The sequence below is a fragment of the Haemaphysalis longicornis genome, unplaced genomic scaffold (assembly GCF_048455015.1).
Source record: "Haemaphysalis longicornis isolate Haplotype H1 unplaced genomic scaffold, Haemaphysalis longicornis Haplotype H1 scaffold_26, whole genome shotgun sequence".
In the NCBI taxonomy this organism is placed as follows: domain Eukaryota; kingdom Metazoa; phylum Arthropoda; class Arachnida; order Ixodida; family Ixodidae; genus Haemaphysalis; species Haemaphysalis longicornis.
The window spans coordinates 4250454-4271811 of record NW_027526319.1 but is presented as its reverse complement, the minus strand read 5'-3'; the positions used below and the strand labels follow the sequence as shown (position 1 = coordinate 4271811).

General features: G+C 46.8%; 1 protein-coding gene across 1 annotated transcript in view; it reads left to right on the top strand.

Moving 5' to 3' along the window:
- LOC144172765 (uncharacterized) overlaps window positions 1-21153 on the top strand; it is a 34559-nt gene extending 13406 nt beyond the window's left edge. Inside the window, exon 2 of the mRNA XM_077701370.1 lies at window positions 20818-21153. Within this exon, the coding sequence (XP_077557496.1) occupies window positions 20818-20844 (27 nt within the window). The 3' untranslated portion in view covers window positions 20845-21153. The remainder of the gene's footprint in view (window positions 1-20817) is intronic.
- Window positions 21154-21358: the final 205 nt, after the last annotated feature.

The window sequence follows — 21358 nt, the reverse complement described above, 5'->3', positions numbered from 1 at the left end:
TTTGGGAAGGTGTAGCGGTGTTTTGTAGTCGGCAAGCCTTTTGCTGATAACTTTCGTAGAGTTGCCTAGCGCATGGCGGTTTAATGTTTTCAATCTAGGAAGCTTGCGGGGTTTTGGAAATAAGAACATTTCCGAATTTTCGGATTCTGCTGGTACAGTGCACGGAGTTCGAAGTGTTCCCTTTGGGAATTTTTTTTAATCCTCACCTGTGGGCCCCCAGGTTACTCAGCGTGCCATCTGACAATTCATTTTTTTTCGGGATGCTGTTTTGGACGTCATCACTAAGTTGAGGGCTTTCTCTCCATATTTCGCGGTCCATATAATCGCGCTGACTTCCCTGTTTGGCTGCGTCTGCGACATTTCTGATGCGGAGCGCTCATTTTTGAGGACCTCGGCAAGGCCTTCGTCGCTTCCTTGAAATTCGCGCTACCCTTCTCTGGTTGTGTTACTTTTCTCGTCTTGTGGAAACGGGGTCCAGCAAGATTTTGAGTATACACGATGTTCTAGGTTTGCTAGGGGGTACCTTGATTAACTCGCCGGAATTATTTTAAGTTTTTTTCTTGCTGCTCAATCAGCACGCTCTAATGCTTTCCTCGTGACTTTGTTGATTTCGGGTTTTATTTTCTTGTTTTTCGTTCGCTTTCTTGAATTTTTTATTATGTTTCTCTTTGCACCCCTCAGGTAATTTATTATGGGTATTTGCTTCGCCCATCGTACATTTTTTGTGGCGTTGATTTTACTTTTCAGATTGTCAGGCTAACGGCTATTTTCCAGTTTTAGGTGCGGAGTAGCTTAGGGCAACACAATGTCCATCCGCGTCTATACGCATAGCATTTACAATCGCAAGAAAGCACACACGCACCGGCAGGATTCGAGCCTGAGTCTGGTAGACCAGACAGAGTTAGTGTCAGTCGTCCTACTCATTGGGCTACGACCGGGAGCTAGTAGTCTAACGTCAAACGGCTTACTGCCTCGCGTGTAACGGTGCGGAGTACCTGAGGACTTCCCAATGTCTGTCCACGTCAATCCAAGCACCCACCCTCCAAGTGAAATTCAAGCAAAATTCAATTTGAGCCGTAGGTTGTAGTATCATTTAGGTAATAATCAAGGTACAACTCACGACTCAAATCGAATTACGGTCGGGGCGCAAATCAGACGTCACGGCAACTTGAGGCCAATCTCACTAACCTCATGTCTGGGACCAAACATCTCGAAACGAAAAACTCATTCCTCCACTGCATGGTAGGCTTCCGGAAAGGCCTAGCTACACCGGACGCTTTTATCCAACTACAGCATAATATCTTCAAAAAGAATGAAGAAGGGCAACAATTTATCCTGGCATTAGACCTCAAAGGAGCTTCCGATAACTTAACACACGACGCCATATTGACAGCTCTAGAGAGGCTAGAATGCGGGGACAGAACATTCCGCTACGTAAAAGCATTCCTGTCCGACAGAACGGCTACCATTTGCATTAGAGACACGAAGTCACATCTTCTTGACATGCTCAACAAAAGCACACAACAGGGATCTAACATCTCACCGCTTTTCTTTAGCATCACTATGATGGAGATAGCAAAAATAATCACAGAATACGGCCAACTCGGGGCTGCAATTTACGCGGACGATATCACCCTATGGACAAAAAAAGGCAACAGAAATGAAAACTCCAAACGCTGCAAAACGCAATCAATGAAATCACAGAACTTGCGGCCAACAACGGGTTGCAATGCGCCCCTGAAAAATCAGAGCTAGTCAGAGTATTCCCTTAGGCCATGAAAAGCAAAAGTTACACTACATCAACTCGAAACCAATCCCTGAGAGAAGCCAAATAAGAATCTTGGGCACGGTAATGCAATGCAACAACGGAGCCGACGAAACTATAAAAAGAGTCGTCAAGACCACCCAACAATTATCCAAGATTATAAGAAGAATCACCAGAACCCGAAACGGAATGAGAGAAGAGGACACGCTGAGGATTACCCAAGTCTTAATAATTAGCAGAGTTGCCTACAGCCTACCCTTCCACATTCTAAAGGGTAACCACCTCAATAAGATCAATGCGACAATTAGAACAGCCTATAAAACAGCACTCGATCTCCCCATCTACATAGGTTATCAAAAGCTGTGCGATCTCGGAGTGTGCAACACTTTCGAAGAAATAAGGAATGCAGTGCTCGCAAACCAAAAAGAACGACTACTCAAAACTCGCACAGGCCGAGCAATCATATCCAACATTGGCTCTTCGGCAGAAAAGAATTCTTGAATAGAACGATAGAACTATCACCAGACCAAAGGAAGGGAATAAAAACCCTACCTATACCCAAACACATGGACAAAACGTTCAACAAGAAAAGAACAGTAAGAAGAACAAATTTTCTAAGAAGAATGTTCGGAAATCATGTAAACACTGTCCACACTGACGCAAGTAAGGCGCCACACGACTATTACATTGCAGAAGTTGTTGACTTCAAAGACACCCCCATAGACTACGTCACCCTTAGAAAACAGGACACTGATGAAGCCGAACCCAGTGCTGTTCTGATGGCTATCAGATGGGGAGAAGCAAAATACAGGAGCTTAAACATCATCACGGACTCGAAAACAGCTATCAAAAACATCACTGCAGGAGTAATACCCATTGGCTCTAAACATATCATCCCAAGGGAGCTGAACCGTGTACACAACATTACATGCTGCCCTGCGTACGAAGGCTTGGAAGGAAACGAAAGCGCTGACTCGTATGCCAGAAGTCTTACGAACCGCAGCGAGGAGGACCACTCCTACGCCCTTCCACCATACGAATCCTACGGAGAACGTCTTAAAAGAAAAAGACTTAAAAGGAGAACGCTACCCGCTCCTCACGAGGCACTAAACGCCCACGATGCACAAACACTGAGAAGAATACAAACCAACACATTCCCACACAAATCAAGGCTGGCGCTTATGTTCCCAGACAGATTCAGTGAGTACTGTTATCAATGCATTGAAAAAGCCACCCTTTTCCACAGCATTTGGAATTGCCCAGTTATATGGCAAACAGAGAACAATACACCTCATTCACTAAAAACGTGGAAGGTGATTCTGGCCAGCGAGGCCTTGGAAAACCAGCGCCAGGAGATCCACAGGGTCTGGGCCGGGCCACAAGCTTCTGGAGCCCTGGAAAGAGGACTCCACCCAAGTTTCTCCCTTTAATCCCTTCCCCAACCTCAATAAAGCTTTACTGAACTGAACTGCTCGGGGCGCAACTTAGATGTCATTTCGAGCCCCCGTGCTCCGCACCTCCACCATCATTCACGGAGTGGAGAAGCTGCCATTTATTTTCCTTCTGGCTAAACGCCTCGTGTTACCTGCTTTGTTGTGGGAGAACGCTTGTTTTTCTGTATAATATTTTGATTATTTAGGCGTCAAGCCTAAAAAATCGCCGTGAAAAAAATTCACGGAAGCTTGCAGTCACGCGCAAGACTTGAAGGACGAGGCTGTTGTAGACGAGCATCACCGGACATATAGTTACGTTTCAGTATAGTTGTTTATTTGCGTAGTTGCCGTGCTAAGAATCGTCGTCATATGCATCGAAGAAGCCGCCATCTTCTTCGCGTCGAGTGGTGAATGCAAAGTCATCCTTAGCATTGTAGACATCCACCAGGTCTTCGACATCGACTCGAGGCAGCAAAGGCAGGATCTGCATGTCGTCTCAGGAAGGATTAGCACACTCGTTGCCGAGTCTACCATTATCCATGATGAGTTCTAGAGGATGCGGTGGCCGTGGTGGCCTCTCCCAGCAGGGTGACTTTTCGGATTTTGCTAGCGCTGAGATTTTTTACATACTATTTAGGGCTTGATGACCACGCTCGATTTTTTTTTGGTAAAACCACTGGGCGAGCCGGGGACTCGACGGGGGCTGCGATGCACGCGATGACGAGCGCTGGGCATGTTTTCACTCCTCGGGATTTTCGCAAGGTATTTTTTTCTAAACCGACTGCGCGCGCCAGGGACGCTCAGCGGTCACCGCGGGGCATGGGCTCAGGAGCGGTCGGAATGTTTTGCTATTTTGTTCTGCAACGGCGGACTTACGCCAAGTAACAACAGCTCCTCTGTTAAAAAGCAACGTGCGTTGTAGTGGCACCGCAGCACGACCGGGTGCAAACTTAAAGCGAGTGAAGTACAGAATATGTCGCGATTCCAGCGCATCTCTAGCGAATCGACATGATGTTATGGACAGAAGTGAGCCTGTGGCTGGCCTAGAGTTGTCAAAATTTTGTTCTAATAACCAGAGGAGGCGCACCTGAAAAATGGCGGCTGGTAGTGGCCGCTTTTCTGATGGAGGCGAAAAGCGAAAATGCCCGTGTGTTGCGCACGTTAAAGATCCCCAGGTGGTCAAAGTTAATCCGGAGCCACGCACTATGGTGCGCCTCATCGCCTATGTAGCGTCGGTGCGTTAAATCCCACAATCAATGAATGAATCAATCAAAATTGTCGGCTGGTATTCAGCAGGTTTCGGGTTCTACTTCCGTAATGTTCTGCATGCTGTGTAGCTGGTTCGAGTAGTTTACAAAGGGAACAAAATGAAAAAAAAATGTTCCCTACAAAAATAAAAGCAACCTAAATAAAAACGGGAACAACCCTGCACCAGCTGTGCTATAGCAGGTTAATGCCGATCAGAAAAATACAAGAACGGGAAGCCGAAGCTCCAAAACATTTTGGAAAAAAAGCCAATGGTTTACAAAAAGAAAGACAGAAAAATAGTGAGGCTTTTGACTTGCTCGGCTGGAAAACAACGCAACAGAGCACCCACATGGAATTGAGTCATGAACGGAAGGCGAGAAAGTGCCTCAGATAACAAACTCTGAACCCAACCGTCCCACGCCCCACTGTTCTGCCATACCGGCCAAGCCCTCCATAGATAAACGAAAAGAAAGACGTGCAGCGCACAGTCCTCCCTTCGCTCCCCAAATATAAAGCACAATAATAACTACAAAGTCCCAAAAAAGTCCCTAAAAAGTCCAAATAGACCCCGCCAACCACCCCAAAACATCACAGTCTGCCGACCACAATGTCCTGCACACCTGGAACCGAACACCGTCCGCCAAGTCGCCCACAAGCGTGCCCCACAACACGGTCCCCACTGCCAACATGAAGCAAAAGTCCGTTCCCACACTCCACTAGGCGCAGAGTTCAGAGTGCGCAGTTGAACTCAAGTCCATGCGCAAGTACAATCAGCTTAGAGTCCATATATAGAGCCGCAACGGTCCCACATGCGGCCGCTTCTGGGAGCAGCCACAACGAAGCGGTGTCCCCAGGGCGCCACTGAGCACCGCCGAGATAAGCCCCGGCAACACCGCTGGAGCTGTACCATAAGAGTGGCGCGGAAAGAGCGCCACTCCCCACGACGCAGTTCGCCGTCCCGGGATCTCCACCTCCAAGGATATCTGCAAATAAATAAAGAAACGAAAACCCAGCTTCAACAACCTACGGACAGGGGGATCAAGGCACCGAACGATCTCGATTTCCGAAGCTGTTTAGTCGCTGTTGCAACAGTAACTAAGAGCAACTCAACACAAATACGTGGTAGCAAATCCGAAAAAAAAAAAGATTCATCTCCCTCGTTTCAAAGGGAAAGTACAAAGCGTTGGACAATCTCTCCGTATTTAGGAAACATACCCTGGAGAATAAAAAAAAAACAGGGAACGAAGCAACCTGTAATAAAAATTTAAATCCGTCAGCATGATGGACGTGGGGCACATGTCTAAGCGATATAAAGGCCGGTAGACATGTTGCCCGACAATCTGCAACAGTGCCTCAAAACGCCGTCGATTCCCGTATCAAGTGGTTGAACGAAGTAAGCGAGAAAAAGATATATGATGGACAATCTCTACCCGCGGCCACACTACCCCCTGCGAGAAAAAGACTGATGCCGGCCAATCTCTACCCATGACAAACTACCACAGGACTGTTCAGAGTATGTCCTATTTGCAACTGAAACATGCCATAAGGGGAGCATGGCTACATCAAAACAAGGCTATATTGCTAGGTAAGTTTTCGTCTAACCGCATCCCGCCAGACCCAACACGCGCCCCTACAATCAGAGTCCAGCTAGAATTTTTACAATTTAAATACCTCCGTCCTTGTAGCCATGAGCAGACACCATGTATACGATGAAATGAAAAATGAGCCCTGCTGGCAACCCAACACACACTTCAATATACAGTCCACAGTTTGTGTGGAACTATACTGAGATTTAGGACACCATCCACGTGAATCCCAACATCGATAGTCACCAGAAGGCAACACCGGCGCGCTCGAGCCGATGCGGAAAGACCCAGTAAGGCAGAAAGAGTAAGGCAGAAAGAGTTGGCGCTGCCAACATATACCACACCCCCGCAACCCTTCCAGGTACGAACCGCTGCTCAATGGGCATTACGGCGGGCAGAGACCTCCCTCCGCTAGGCGTTAGCCTAACGCGTCACGTGGAAAAGGTGATTGGGCAGAGCACCATGGAGTCGACTACATATAGTAGGAGGAAAACATTCTTTTTCTTGTCTGGGAAATGTAAACGCCAATTGGACAGCGCTTTTGCCTCTTAATCAACGATGATTAACGTTCCGCCCCAGGAGACACTTAGGCGTATATGACTTTCCTTTCCTTGATGACCTCAACAACTAAAAGTCTGTGAGTAGGTTACAGTAGCTGGAAAACCGCCCCCGCCAATGCATCAAAGTTTGCTCGTAATGGTGTAGTTTGTGCAATGTTCTTAATTTTTCTTCTTCTGAGATATAACCATGTACGGCAATTTTTCTAAAGATAACCAAAAATGTTGTCTTTGACAAATTAATTTTCTTATTTATACTCTCGCGAACTGCATCATTCCAAAGCCCATATATTTACATTGCTATTTGTTAATTCTAGATTGATTGTAGGGTTTAACACGCCGACGCAACGCAGGTAATGCGGCGTGCCGTAGTGGAGGGCTCCGGATTAATTTTGACCGCCTGGGATAGATGTCCATCGACACGCATTTAGGGTACCCAGGGCTGCGTCACAATAGTGATACGCTCGATTGTCTGTGTATTCGGGATTTGAATGAGGCGGCATGCGAGAAAAAAGGCTTCGTTGAGCCAAGGCAAATGGAGCTCGTCGCGGAATGAAAAGGCGAAGAAGATTCATTTGCTTGCTGCAAAGGTCGGGCGTTTGATGCTGGGCTGCGCTTGGAGGCTAGCCTCGTGCCGCGAGGAGTGAGATAGCTGTCTCCCTCGCCGCCTTCACGAACCGGAAAAACATGGCAATGATAATTTCCACACCTTTGTAAAGCTGTTCACTTAGAGAAACCCTGCTGGGATGATGTGGAGAACTACCTACTAATTTATACCTAATGATTTTGCGTTTCAACTATAAAACTTCGGGAACCAATCAGTATTTCAATGCGTTTGTCAATATTCAAAATTACTGAGCCTTCAAGAGCTCATCATCATCTTTATTGCAGCCATCGCGCACCTTAGCCTAGCTTTGTGAAAATACTGTCACGAAGCCAAAGATGGCGCAGTTGTCTTAAAGGAAAAAAACGTTTACTGGAGCGAACTCGTGCTTCCCTAACAACTCAAAAAATACACAGGCGACGAAGCAGCACTGGACAAAGGTGACGTGCGTAGCTGAGCGTCGGTGAATCGAATGCCACGGCGTCTGCTCTTCAGGCTTTTAACTTTAGGCGCGAGCGTTTCTCGAACCGTCGATTTACATCCAGGACATTGCAGATCAAAGAAGATTACTCTAGACTGATGACGTTAGTTCGATACACTCTCCCTATCAAAGGAGATAACTCGTGCGGCATAAGGAATGGAACGCCCGCTTCACTTGGACCACGGATAGCAGATAGGACAGCCCAGCGCAGCCGGTCGGCAAAAGCATAAGCAAACAAACCAAATGCATGGTTCTCGGCAATACATACAGATTCATCACCTGTATGTGTGTGTATATGGAATATATGGTCTGTTCTTTACTCTTATGTAATTTTTTCGCCACGTGTTTCTATATGCGTTCATTGTATTCGCGTTTCGCGATAATAATGCTTCTGTGTTTGTATCTCGCACATTGTGTTTAGAGCTGTGATATTTTCCCGCGTATAACTTCTGTATTGTTTTAAGACGAAAATAACTACCGTGAAGCCCATTAAATGACCAGCGTAATTATTGTTGTTACCCGGTGCAGGTGCTGTGCTGGAATCACCGCAATGGCTGCAATGTCGTCACGGCTGCTGCGGACATTTCCAGACACTTTCACCACGACTGCGGACATCACTCGGCGAGGTGTCCCAAATGTTCGGCGGAAATTCTTGCCAGCGACGTGTGCCCACATCTGGAATCTCGATGTGACGCCTCGAGGGAACCTAGAGCAGCTGCAGTCCAACCGGGAACCCTTGCCCAAGAACAAAAAAGCCTTGGCGCGACGTGCTCCGAGATTTCAGACGTGTTTCGGCAAAGTGACAACGCCAACTCAATTGCCATTTCGTCGATACAAGCCGAGCTGAGAGAAATAAGCCGTACTCTAGAAATCAGTGGCGGCGCTACAACTTCCGGTGCAGAAGACGCACATGAAAGAAATTTGGGAAGAAGGCTACTCCAAGAAAGTCTTAACCAAATGAGAATTCAAACGGCCAAGCTGAAAGATCAGCTTGACGAGTTCATTCAGAATGTGTATGCTAATCAACAGACTTTCCATAACAGCTTTGTCGAAAAAAATGACGCGTTCACGCAAAGTCTAACCCACGTAGTTCAATCAAGAATGGACCTTTCCGAGCTTGCTGCACAGTTTGGTGCTTTCAAGGAAGCAATGGGAGATGGGCAACGTGAAACCAAGGCAGCGTTTGATCGACTTGCACTCGCTATCGATCGCAACTACGATCGAATAAGTGAAAGTCTTCGCAATACCAATGCATGTCAAGAAACACGAGCGCAAAACTCTCGAGAAGCTGCAGAGGCAGACAGCGAGAGCTTATCGGAGGCTGCGTCTAAGATTGCATGGTCAAAAAACAGCACTCATCAAGATCGGCAGAATGCGTTGGCTTTTCTTCCTTCGATCGTGCCAGATGCCACAAGTCATACGTGGACATTTGAGGATTACGAGTCCCTCAAGAAAAGAGCACTATCTGGAGTCTTCCATAATGAAACCATGGGCGAGCAGGTGTACCTGCGCGGCTACTGCGTGTCTGTCGGCATCGGATTTTATACTTCTGGCCATGTCTACCTTTTGTTTGAACTGCGCAATGGGGAAGTGGATTGCTATCTCCAGTGGCCATTCAGTGTCCAAATCAGATTGAGCCTCTTTCACCCAGATGGAACCGAGAGACTGGAGTATTGCGTGACGCCGAGTAGAAGACGTGGTTATAAGCAACGTTTTTCACGGCCGATGGACAAGAGTCTGCGTCGCATTAGAGTTTCTAGCATGGATTTCAGTAGAGGAAACCTGGAGTCCCGGGGCTACATTAAGGACGGCCGATTGCTGCTCAGGTGAGGGATCCCAAACACCGATTGAACACTCCATTTTCCGTATACTGTTCGTTGATTTGTTCCCGCACCCAGAGGGAGAGAACTGAAATTAGAATTTGGACTAATCTCGCTTTGGAGAAAGTTCAAATTTCCCGCGGAAAGGCCAAACATTTCGGACATGAGCGCTCACCGGCATTGCGAACTGGCGTATGCATAAATAGTGCCACACAACATGGAAAAATTATCCGAGTACGCACATATTTCTACCTTAAACATTGATGTTAAAAGGAATCGTTCGGACAAGCAGGATTGCGTTTGTTTTCTTATTTCCAAGTTCAGTAAAAGCTGGTAAATTCGAACTCGGTTAATTCGAACTTACGGTTAATTCGAACTGGCGCCCTGGTACTGCCCCAGCACTGTATATTTCAATAGAGGAAAACTCCCGATATTACGAACGCGAAAGTATCTAGGACGGTTAATTCGAACTAGCATCCCCTGCTTTCCATCGCTACTCGCAGACGAAGTGGGCCCAGAGTGATTACAATCTGTTGCAAATCCGAACCAAACCAAATTTACTAGAGATGAGTGAAAATCAGCGCCGAGGCTGGATGTTGCAGCACGTTATTTCTCAGCAGATGAGACTGCGATGGAGCTCTTCGGCACGTTCTAAGCGATGCTGATGGAGTCGCGACAGAACAAACGCTAGTTAATACATATTACCGATTAATTTTAAGTTTGATTGCCTCGCGCCTGCCTAGTGAATAAACTTGTTTTCGCGCATAGAAATCGTGATTGTTTCGACATTACGGCCCACTGCTCACATCAATGCAATGCCAGTGCCTGTTTCGGGCGTAACACTGACTGATACACTTTGTTCATCCTGACGCAATTTGATTCGTTCGTTGTTCGACCTCCACGAACATTATTTAAAAGAATCACGTGCCACAAACGTATAGTAGCGCCTAATTCACGATAACAAGTCCAGATGTGGCTTTGTTGCGTTCTGCAGTGCAGTGGCGGGCGATGTCCATTCACTCGAGCGCCCTCTCGTTAATTCGAACCCCGCTTAATTCAAATAATTTTGCAGTCCCCTTCGAGTTCGAATAAGCGAAGTTTTACTGCACTAAAAATAAAACTCGCGGAAATTCAGTGACAAAAACGAATGAATAAACTGCGAGAGCACTGGTTATGAAAAAAAAAATTATGCACACCTCCGTCTAACGACGACGATGTTTGGACGCGAAGCTTTCTCGTGATGTATTCTTTGGTTGGCCGATCGCAGACTGCGAGTATCTGCTACTCTGGAGTTGCGCACCACTTTTACCCGCAGCCACTCTCGTGTGTTCACTCGGTAGGCCTGACGCTTGGGTTTGGGGTGTACGGCGCGAGTCGGTGCCTGCTGCTATACTCCGTGAGAACTTAAGAACGGCACCGGAAGTTGCCGCTGTGCCTTATTACCGTAGCCGGATGTTTCTCCGCGCGGCGCAACTAGGGAATTCCTGGGAATATTTTGAACATGGCGTGAGCCGTTCCCGTGATTTTTTGGACTTAATATGCTTATAAACGACTCCAGTGACGACAAACAAACTGCGTGAGACAAGGCAGACGATATCATGCATTCATAGCAAACCCCTTTCAAAACGCGCGCGCACTGACGTCACGGGTCCGGCGCTTTGGCGGAGAGATACACTACATGAGGTGGTGCCGTTCTTGAGTTGTAACCGAGTATAGGCGTTCGCGTCGACCATGTCAAAGTGGATTAATCGGATAGACGCCGGCTTCATAACGCGAGGGACCCACGTTTGTTTCTAGCCACGGAAAGCGTTTTTCCTTTCACTTCACCCACGATAATTCACCATCATTATGAGGGAAAGTTGGCTTTCCTGCAGGGCGTATTGGCGTACAACGGCATCGGTGAAGACATCAAAGCTGGGCTTTAAAACTTTATATTTAACCTTTCATAATAAAGCGGATACTGTTATACTGTTAGCCCCGAAAATATTTTTACATTCGGCCCTGCACCTAATTCTGACAACCTTATCCGTGCACGTTTCGGATATGCCCCATCTCGGTACAGACAAAGCCGCGTACATTATTTTTATGCTTCCCACTAATCGACGAAAACAACAAAGTATTCTGTTCTGGTGCCACGGGCGACATTCGCAAAAAAATGTGCTTCGAAATAGACATTTGGCAACTCATTTCCCCGAAAAAGCGCCCGCCATTAAATTACAAATTTGCGGATATGGAAATGTGCAGGCATTCAAATAATTGTTTATAAATGTGGAGCGCTCCCACCACGCATATCTCCATTAGAAGATTCCTACGGCAAAATTTAGCTTTGAGAAGCCAAATATGGGAGACAGTCTTGTGTTTTAGTTCGCAGTTATTTATAATGATGTACATTATTTCTAATATAGCAACTAGCCTTAGCAAATTATGCGTGTTTTGCAAATGCAGGACGTTACACTTGTATTCCATTGGGGGCATTTTTCTTTTCGTGTTTCCGGCATTCTTTCTGGAAAGTTTAGACTTAGTTTCGTGGGGAACGTACAAAACGCGTATTTTTCGTTCGTTTAGTTCCCTTTTATGGTGTTATTATATTTTCTTGCTCCTGTATTACATTAGGTTTCAAAATTATATCCGACCAATTACCATATACACTTTCGATAACGGTTAGCGTCTGTGTTAGCTTCGCGAATAATGCAGTTCTGTGCAAAAACAGGACGTTACGCGTTAGGTCAGTTCTCACGACCAGTGTCTCTGTTGTTCTCTTCGGGGATCTCTTATTTCCTTCTTCGTTTTTGGAGGGTGTAAAATATGCGTATTTTGGATTCCATACACTCACATTTCCATTTTTCGGTTGTTTGTTTTATTCTATTGCAGCCTTTTCAGATTCCGCGCCACCGATTTATTATCTGAAATTACGAGATCATAACGATTAAATGTGTGAAGTCCGCCAAAAAAAAATGTTTGGACCAATGCAGGACGTTACATTGCTGCGTGTGTGCGGGAGTAGTCGGCAAGGAACGCTGCGCTATCAACGAACAGCAAACGCTGAAAAACACTTTGTTTAAAGTGAAAGACCGACCATTTCGTAGCTCTCTCAGGTTTCATTCAGTGGAAATCGCTGGTGTGTTTGCTGAAAATAAAATATTAGAGCTGAAATCGCTCCCCGCCGTTTATGCTGTTTTTTCGTGTCGCAACATGCCGCGTCACAAGGCATCCGGAGTCAGCCGAAGCAGGTTTCGCTCGATCGTCACCCTCTTTTCTAAAGCCCATCTTCATTGGCTTTCAGTTTCATGGCACAAATTGTGTGCGAATCAGACGGTTTTTTAAGCCATCTTGGTGAGATAACGTGCAGCAAAACTAGCCCGGCTTCTGCTCGTCAGGATCGTGGACTCAGGACTACGTCGAAGCTTTTTCGGTATTTCAAAGAATGAGGTATTACCCACGGGCAAGTGTGGAAAATACGGGCGTCATCGACTATATGAGTTCCCCGCACGGGGCACCTTGAGTAATCTTGGTGACGGTACTGGCGATACCGCGGACCCCGAGCCCCCCAACATAAGCTGTGTCCTACCGTGGTGATGTGTTTTTAAGGTGAAGGGTAAAAACCTCTAACGGTGGCCGTCGGAGCCTTGGTCAAGCTCCGGCCGATGGCCTCCCTGCCTGTCTACCAGGCAGGGAGCTCCGGGACCTCTTTGACTACCAGGGTAAGGTCAAAGGAGAAAGTACCCCCGTCTCCCTGCTTTTATACTATGCTTTATGGTATTGTCTAAACCCCCCCCCCCCCAACCGTGATCGGCCCCCTAAAAGGGGCCGCACCGAAGTATCGTTTCCCCCATTGCCATCTTTAACATTTCCTGAACCAAATCATTACTCTCGATTTCTCGTCATGGAGTCCCTCAATCCAACCCACCCTCTTGCATCTCAGTCAGTTTTCTTGATCGCCAAGTATCTTGAAGCCATAATAGGAAAATCGTATAAATGCACAAAACAAAGATCTGGTGAACTCCTAATCGAAATAAATGACAAGCAGCAGTCCACAAAGCTTCTAGCTCAGACAAAACTGGCTGATCTAGACATCAGGGTCACACCCCATCGGAGCCTAAACAGCTCGCAGGGTGTGATATCAGAGACAGATCTCTTGAACGAAACGGATGTGGACCTCCTTGCCGGCTTGAAGGATCAGGGCGTCACTGCTGTGAGACGCATCACCATCCGCAGAGACGACAAGGAGATTCCCACCAAGCACATCATCTTGACCTTTGACCGCGCAGTTCTCCCACAACACATAAATGCAGGTTTTATCCGTTGCTCCATCCGTCCGTACATCCCGAACCCGCGGCGCTGTTTTAAGTGCCAGCGGTTCGGGCACGGTACGAACTCTTGCCGTGGCCGAACGACGTGTGCGAAATGCGCGGCGCACGATCATCCGAGCGAGAACTGCTCATCCGAAACCCTCACTTGTGTAAACTGCGGGGGGCCGCATGCAGCATACTCCCGCAAGTGCGAAAAATTCCAACTCGAAAAAAAGATAATAAACATTAAGGTCACTGAGAACATCACCTTTCCAGAGGCGCGGAAGAGGTTCGCCTCTTTCCCTCTGGGGAGGTACGCCGACGCAGCTCGCCGGGGGGCGGAGCGGCGTCTGGTTTCCACAGGGACCCAGTTCAGCGAGTCTGACCTGGTCCCTCCAGCACCCCCCCTGGGTTGCCTCTGGCAGCCCAACCCGCCACCACGCCGCTTGCTGAGGCAGCAGCGGTTGTGGTGGCAACCTCTTCCGTTGGGACCGGTGCCGCTCCCGCCTCTTTCTCCCCGTCCTCCAGTGCGTTGGAGGGTACCGAGGTGATGGACACCACGGGCCCCGCACCGGTTCCCACCGCCACCGCACCGCCCGTGCCACCTCTGGCGCCCCGTACGCCCTCGGCGGTGGCGGCTCAAACGAAGGGCTCCCGAGGGGGGGCCAAGTCCGGGGGGCCCGGTCCGTTGGGCGCCCCTCGGACATCCGACGAAGAGATGGATGTCGGGCCGTTCCTGCCTGCAACGCAGCGCAAGGAATGCGTCCCGACGCCAAAGCCTCCCGACAAGCCAAAAAAGGCGAGAGTCACAGCCCCGAAAGACGACATATAAACAAACACACACACTCCAGTAGCTCTCACACTAAATAATGGGAAGAGAAAACACAATTCAATGGAACTGTAGAGGCCTTCTTAAAAATCTTGACGATGTATACGAAATACTGCATGCTAATCAGCCAAGTGTAATGTGTGTTCAGGAAACACATTTGAATTCCAAGCACACAAATTTCTTGAATAAAGTTGCATGGTCTTCAGAAAGGACAGGGATGGCTGCACACACCCTTCTGGCGGTGTGGCCATAATTTCCCGGAAATCCTTAGCCTGCCACCTTGTCACTCTGAACACTGTCCTTGAGGCTGTAGCAATTCGAACGATATTATTTAATAGGTTGATAACGGTATGCTCCATCTACATTCCTCCTGATCATGCACTTTCGAGCTCTGATTTCGAGGCGCTGGTCGACCAGCTGCCCGAACCATACATACTAACAGGCAACCTTAATGCGCACAACTCTCTTTGGGGCTCCTCCAGAACGGATGCCCAAGGTCGCCTGATAGAGAAGTTTCTTACATCCTCCGGAGCATGCCTTTTCAACAAAAAACAGCCTACATACCATAACTTAGGACACAATACATACTCTCATCTTGACTTGGCGATTGGTTCCGCAGTTCTCTTTCCATGTCTTGAGTGGGGTGTGGGCACAGACCCATATGGTAGTGACCATTTCCCCACTTCATTAAGGTATATAGGTATAAGCCCGAGCAGTCCATCTTCCCATAACAGGTTTAATGAATCAAACGCAAACTGGAGTACATTCACAGAAACATCTAAACTACACCACACAACCATAAAACACCTACACGTGGAGGAAGCAGCCCAACTCGTCGCGGCACATGTATTCGACGCCACCGAAAAGTCCATGCCCCAGGCCTCCAGTGCGTCCCGCACCCCAAGGAGGCCCTGGTGGAACGAGGACTGTAGGCGGACGCGGGAGGCCCAGAACAAGGCGTGGGGTGTCCTTCGCCGGTACCCCACGCCAGATAATCTCATTTCCTTTAAACGGGCAAAGGCTCTTGGGAAGCGTGTGCGTCGTGAGGCGAAAAGGGATAGTTGGCGCGTTTTCCTCACTTCCATCAACTCATACACCGACACTCACAAAGTCTGGACACGAATACGCAAGCTAAAAGGACAACAGACACACAGCCTGCCCCTGGTTAGCACAACAGGGGACACACTCGAAGACCAGGCTGACACACTCGCACAACACTTCCAACACGTGTCCAGTTCAGCACACTACACGAACACTTTCATTAAACACAAAGCATCATGTGAGAAGAAGTCCTTGCGAGACACTAATAAGTCGAACTCATCCTATAGGGGCCCGAACGTGGGACAGGTGGCGCTGCTGGCGCCGTTCAACAGCGCCACCAGCGGAAGAAAATCGCAAAACTGAACTGGGTATTTCCTGGCGTGTGAATGTGGAGCACCGTGTTTACGTGCAGTTTAAAAGTGCAACCGCTCGTTACCGTGATGATGTTGGTCACGTGACACGCACATTTTTTGCCAGAAACTGGGTCCGGGCGACGCGCGTTCATTTTATTTACGTAAAATCTGGTTAATTAATTAATTAGTGGTCATTGACTGGGTAAAGTCAAATTGATGTCATTAGGGCATGTCAGGTATCAAATTGAAGGTCTTAATGAGTGGAATCACGTGGGACAAGTTAAAAATTGCTTCCTGGTCATAGTCATGAGATAGTCATGTGAGTCATAGATTGGGTTAAAAGTCAAAGTGGTGCCACTAGGGCTTGTGGGGTATCGAATTAAAGGTCTCGATTAGGGGAATCATGAGGCACAAAGTAAAATTCGCTTCCTGGTCATAGTCATGAGACAGTCATGTGAGTCATTGATTGGGTTGACAGTCAATGTGAGGCCACTAGGGCTTGTGAGGTATCAAATTAAAGGTCTTAATGAGTGGAATCGCGTGGGACAAGTTAAAAATTGCTTCCTGGTCATAGTCATGAGACAGTCATGTGAGTCATAGATTTGGTTAAAAGTCACAGTGGTGCCACTAGGGCTTGTGGGGTATCAAATTAAAGGTCTCGATGAGTGGACTCGCGTGGGACAAGTTAAAAATTGCTTCCTGGTCATAGTCATGAGACAGTCATGTGAGTCATGGATTAGGTTAAAAGTCAATGTGAGGCCACTAGGGGTTGTGAGGTATCAAATTAAAGGTCTTAATGAGTGGAATCACGTGGGACAAGTTAAAAATTGCTTCCTGGTCATAGTCATGAGGCAGTCATATGAGTCATAGATTGGGTTAAAAGTCAGAATGGTGCCACTAGGGCTTGTGAGGTATCAAATTAAAGGTCTCGATGAGTAGAATCATGGGGCACAAAGTAAAATTCGCTTCCTGGTCATAGTCATGAGACAGTCATGTGAGTCATGGATTAGGTTAAAAGGCAATGTGAGGCCACTAGGGCTTGTGAGGTATCAAATTAAAGCTCTTAATGAGTGGAATCACGTGGGACAAGTTAAAAATTGTTTCCTGGTCATAGTCATGAGACAGTCATGTGAGTCATAGATTGGGTTAAAAGTCAAAGTGGTGCCACTAGGGCTTGGGAGGTATCAAATTAAAGGTCTCGATGAGTGGAGTCGCGTGGGACAAGTTAAAAATTGCTTCCTGGTCATAGTCATGAGACAGTCATGTGAGTCATACATTGGGTTAAAAGTCAAAGTGGTGCCACTAGGGCTTGTGAGGTATCACAAAGGTCTCGCTGAGTAGAATAATGGGGGACAAGTTAAAAATTGCTTCCTGGTCATAGTCATGAGACAGTCATGTGAGTCATGGATTAGGTTAAAAGTCAAAATGGTGCCACTAGGGCTTGTAAGGTATCAAATTAAAGGTCTCGATTAGTGGAATCATGGGGCACAAAGTAAAATTCGCTTCCTGGTCATAGTCATGAGACAGTCATGTGAGTCATGGATTAGGTTAAAAGGCAATGTGAGGTCACTAGGGCTTGTGAGGTGTCAAATTAAAGCTCTTAATGAGTGGAATCACGTGGGACAAGTTAAAAATTGCTTCCTGGTCATAGTCATGAGATAGTCATGTGAGTCATACATTGGGTTAAAAGTCAAAGTGGAGCCACTAGGGCTTGTGAGGTATCAAAGTAAAGGTCTCGCGGAGTAGAATAATGAGGGACAAGTTAAAAATTGCTTCCTGGTCATAGTCATGAGACACTCGTGAGTCAATCAATGTGAGGCCAATAGGGCTTGTGAGGTATCAAATTAAAGGTCTCGATGAGTGGAATCGCGTGGGACAAGTTAAAAATTGCTTCCTGGTCATAGTTATCGCCCCAGTTATCGCCCCATTGCCCTGACAAGCTGCCTGTGTAAGCTCTTCGAGAAGATGATAAACGGGAGACTCGTGTACTTCTTAGAGTATAACGGTCTTCTCGGGAGCTGCCAGGCGGGCTTTAGGGCAGGGCGATCTACGAACGATCAACTCGTTGCGTTAGAGTAATATATTAAAGATGCTTTCCTCCATAAGCAGTACTGTATGACAGTATTCTTTGATCTTGAAAAGGCGTACGATACTGCTTGGCGGTACGGCATCCTCAGCGATTTGAAGTCCTTTGGTATGTCGGGTAACATGTGGAACACGCTTGCCAGTTACCTCTCTGAAAGAACATATCGCGTGTGAGTTGGAACTGCACTCTCAAGAGTTCATGTGCAGGAAAACGGTGTTCCGCAATATGGAGTTTTGAGTTGCACTTTGTTTATTGTAAAAATGAACTCTCTTCGGAAGGCTCTGCCACCAACCATTTCCTGCTCAACTATGTAGACGACGTGCAATTATCCTTTAAGTCTTGTAACCTGTCTATCTGCGAGCGCCAAGTCCAGCTTGGTGTTAGCAAGCTAGCTGGCTGGGCAGATAGCAACGGTTTTAAATTTAATCCAGTAAAGTGTACTTGTGTTTTGTTTTCGAAAAGGCGTGGCATTCGGCCGGATCCAGACATCAAACTCAATGGTGTCTCAATTCCAGTCAGAAATGAACACAAGTTTTTAGGTGTAGTCCTTGACGAAAAGCTCTCGTTCATTCAACATATAAAACAACTTAAACGTAAATGCTTAAAGGCCATGAATATACTCAAGGTTATCTCCCACTCTTCATATGGTGCTGACAAACAACTTCTTTTACGTGTTTTTACTAGCCTGATAGGTTCACGATTAGACTATGGAAGTGTTGTTTATGGGTCAGCAAGTAAGACATCCCTCAAAATGCTGGACCCAGTGCTTCATCTGGGGCTCCGGCTGGCATGTGGCGCTTTCCGGACTAGCCCGGTCGAAAGCCTCTATGTGGAGTGTAATAAGTGGAACCTACAACGTCAGCGAGCATACACAGATCTCCTTTTTGCTTTTAAAATTTCATCTATGCCACACCATCCTTTTAAATCAGCTTTTTATGATACGTCTATGACTGCACTACTCCTAAACCGACCATCGCTCTCTGCGCCCTTCTCTTACAGAGTTAGAGAGGAAGCGTCAGAGCTTTCTGTCTCCTTTTTAGACACCATGCAAAGTTCTCAAACAGATTTTATAGCACCATGGCATCTCCGCCCTGTCTTATGCGACACATCTTTCACACATATAGATAAAAACCGAGCTCCCACATGTGCAATTCTGCAGCACTTCTTGTATTTGCAGCAGAAGTATCAATTTTCTGAATTTTATACGGACGCCTCTAAAACTGCAACCTCTGTGTCCTGCGCGGCGCATGGGCCCTGCCTTAATGTCACTAGAACTCTTAATAGTAATACCAGTATCTTTACGGCAGAGGCTTACGGTGTACTTCTTGTCGTTAATCATATCCTTCAAAGTCACATCCCACAATCCATTATATATACAGACTCCCTCAGTGTCGTGCGGGCGTTGTCGTCAACAAAGTCTTCAAAAAATCACGTTGTAAATCTAATAGTCAAGGGTATTATGCCTGTGTATGTCCACAAATTTGAACTAGTCCTTTGCTGGGTCCTTGGCCACTGTGGTATAGCCGGGAACGAAGCAGCGGACCGAATGGCTGCTGCTGCTACACTCTTGAATACAGTAGAGATAACCACATTACCCTACACCGACGTGAAACCAAACATCAGACAACAACTTCGCACAACATGGCAAACACACTGGAGTGAACAAATAGACAACAAGTTACACGTAATAAAACCTCACTTGGGACCGTACACCACCGACACACGCAACAGATACTCTGAAGTCGCCTTGGCCAGATTACGGATAGGGCACACTCACGCAACGCACTCGCACCTGCTCACTGGATCTCCAAGACCTCTGTGCAGCAGGTGCGGAGAGGCCCTGTCCGTGATCCACGTCCTTATAGAATGTAAGGCACTTGACACAACACGACGCAAATACTTCCCACAACTACACACGCGACATATTCCACCACACCCGTCATACTTCTTAGGAGACGAAGCCATGTTTCCAATCAAACGCGTTTTCGAGTTTCTTATCGATGTAAAATTTTTACATCTCATTTCATATCATGCATGTTGACAACCTGGCCCTTTACACCAGTCACCTTCATTACGTTGTGTTTTACTTTGTTTATTTTTACTGAAATGTTCTACTTTTACTTCCATGCCACTTTCATGTAATCACTGTTGTTTGGCGCTCTTTGCCCTTAGTCGGCCTTGCGCCATTAAACTCCAAACATCATCATCATCACTATATGAGTTGACGGTGTCTCATTTCCAGTCGTTTGCAATCATAATATGTTCTTTGTCCCCTGGGTTTTTCCTCGGTATGATTAGCAGTCAGCAGGTACGGTAGGCTCACGTTCACGTCCATGCACGCATCGCTTGACTGCGCTTGTATGCAAGGTGAAACTTTTCAACGATACCCGAACCGGAGCAAAACCTATCGCCTATGCTGAGTCATCATATTTTTCAATATCTACTACAGCTTAGATTTCTGTTCTTTTGAAAAGCGGATGAGCAGCTTAAGTTTCCGGCTTCAAGTGCTTTACTCTTACATGCCCCTGCCTCAGTTCGTGCTTCAAATAGACTTTTCCATGAGCTCCACCAATCCCTTATCAGCATTCGACGTAACAAACTATAATCATGGAAGATGTTTGAGACAGCCATACATGTTTTCGTGGTTCTGGAATCATACGTGGTACTAGTTAACAGAAATGCTACCCCGTGTTTATTCAACCATGTGTGTTTTCGTTTGTTGCAGACTCTCCCTGGAAGATCCCTCAGCTGACGACGAACCGTAAAGACGGCACTCAGAGTGGAGAGTCAATATCTAAAGCACGACCGATTCTGCAGGTTCTGTTTCAAAGAAAAAAGCACTTCGCTACGGTCAAGTAAATCAATGACCGCGAGGGCAGAGCTGAAAAGTGTAAATAGCAGCGAATGCCAATATTCGATTCCAAAACAAACAACTTTCCTTTAAGTGTAAAGTGTGATGAAGCGAATGATTTCTTCAAAGCTGCAGTTGTTTTCTTTTTTATTTTTTTTCTCATCCGCGTTTTTATTTCGCTTCCGTTGAATAAATGCATTTGGGATTGAGAACCAAAAACAGCATAGTCTGGAATGCTTCAACAATTCCTGGTGTTGACAACTTAGGTTTTAGTATCTACAGTTGGTATGCCAGGGACGTTCACTGCGCTTGCAAAAATAACGTGGCCTATTTTGAGCTCCCTAGCCTCTTTACGCCATAACATCGCATTAATCATTGTACCCATTTTGAATAGTCATATGCAAGGCCTTTTACA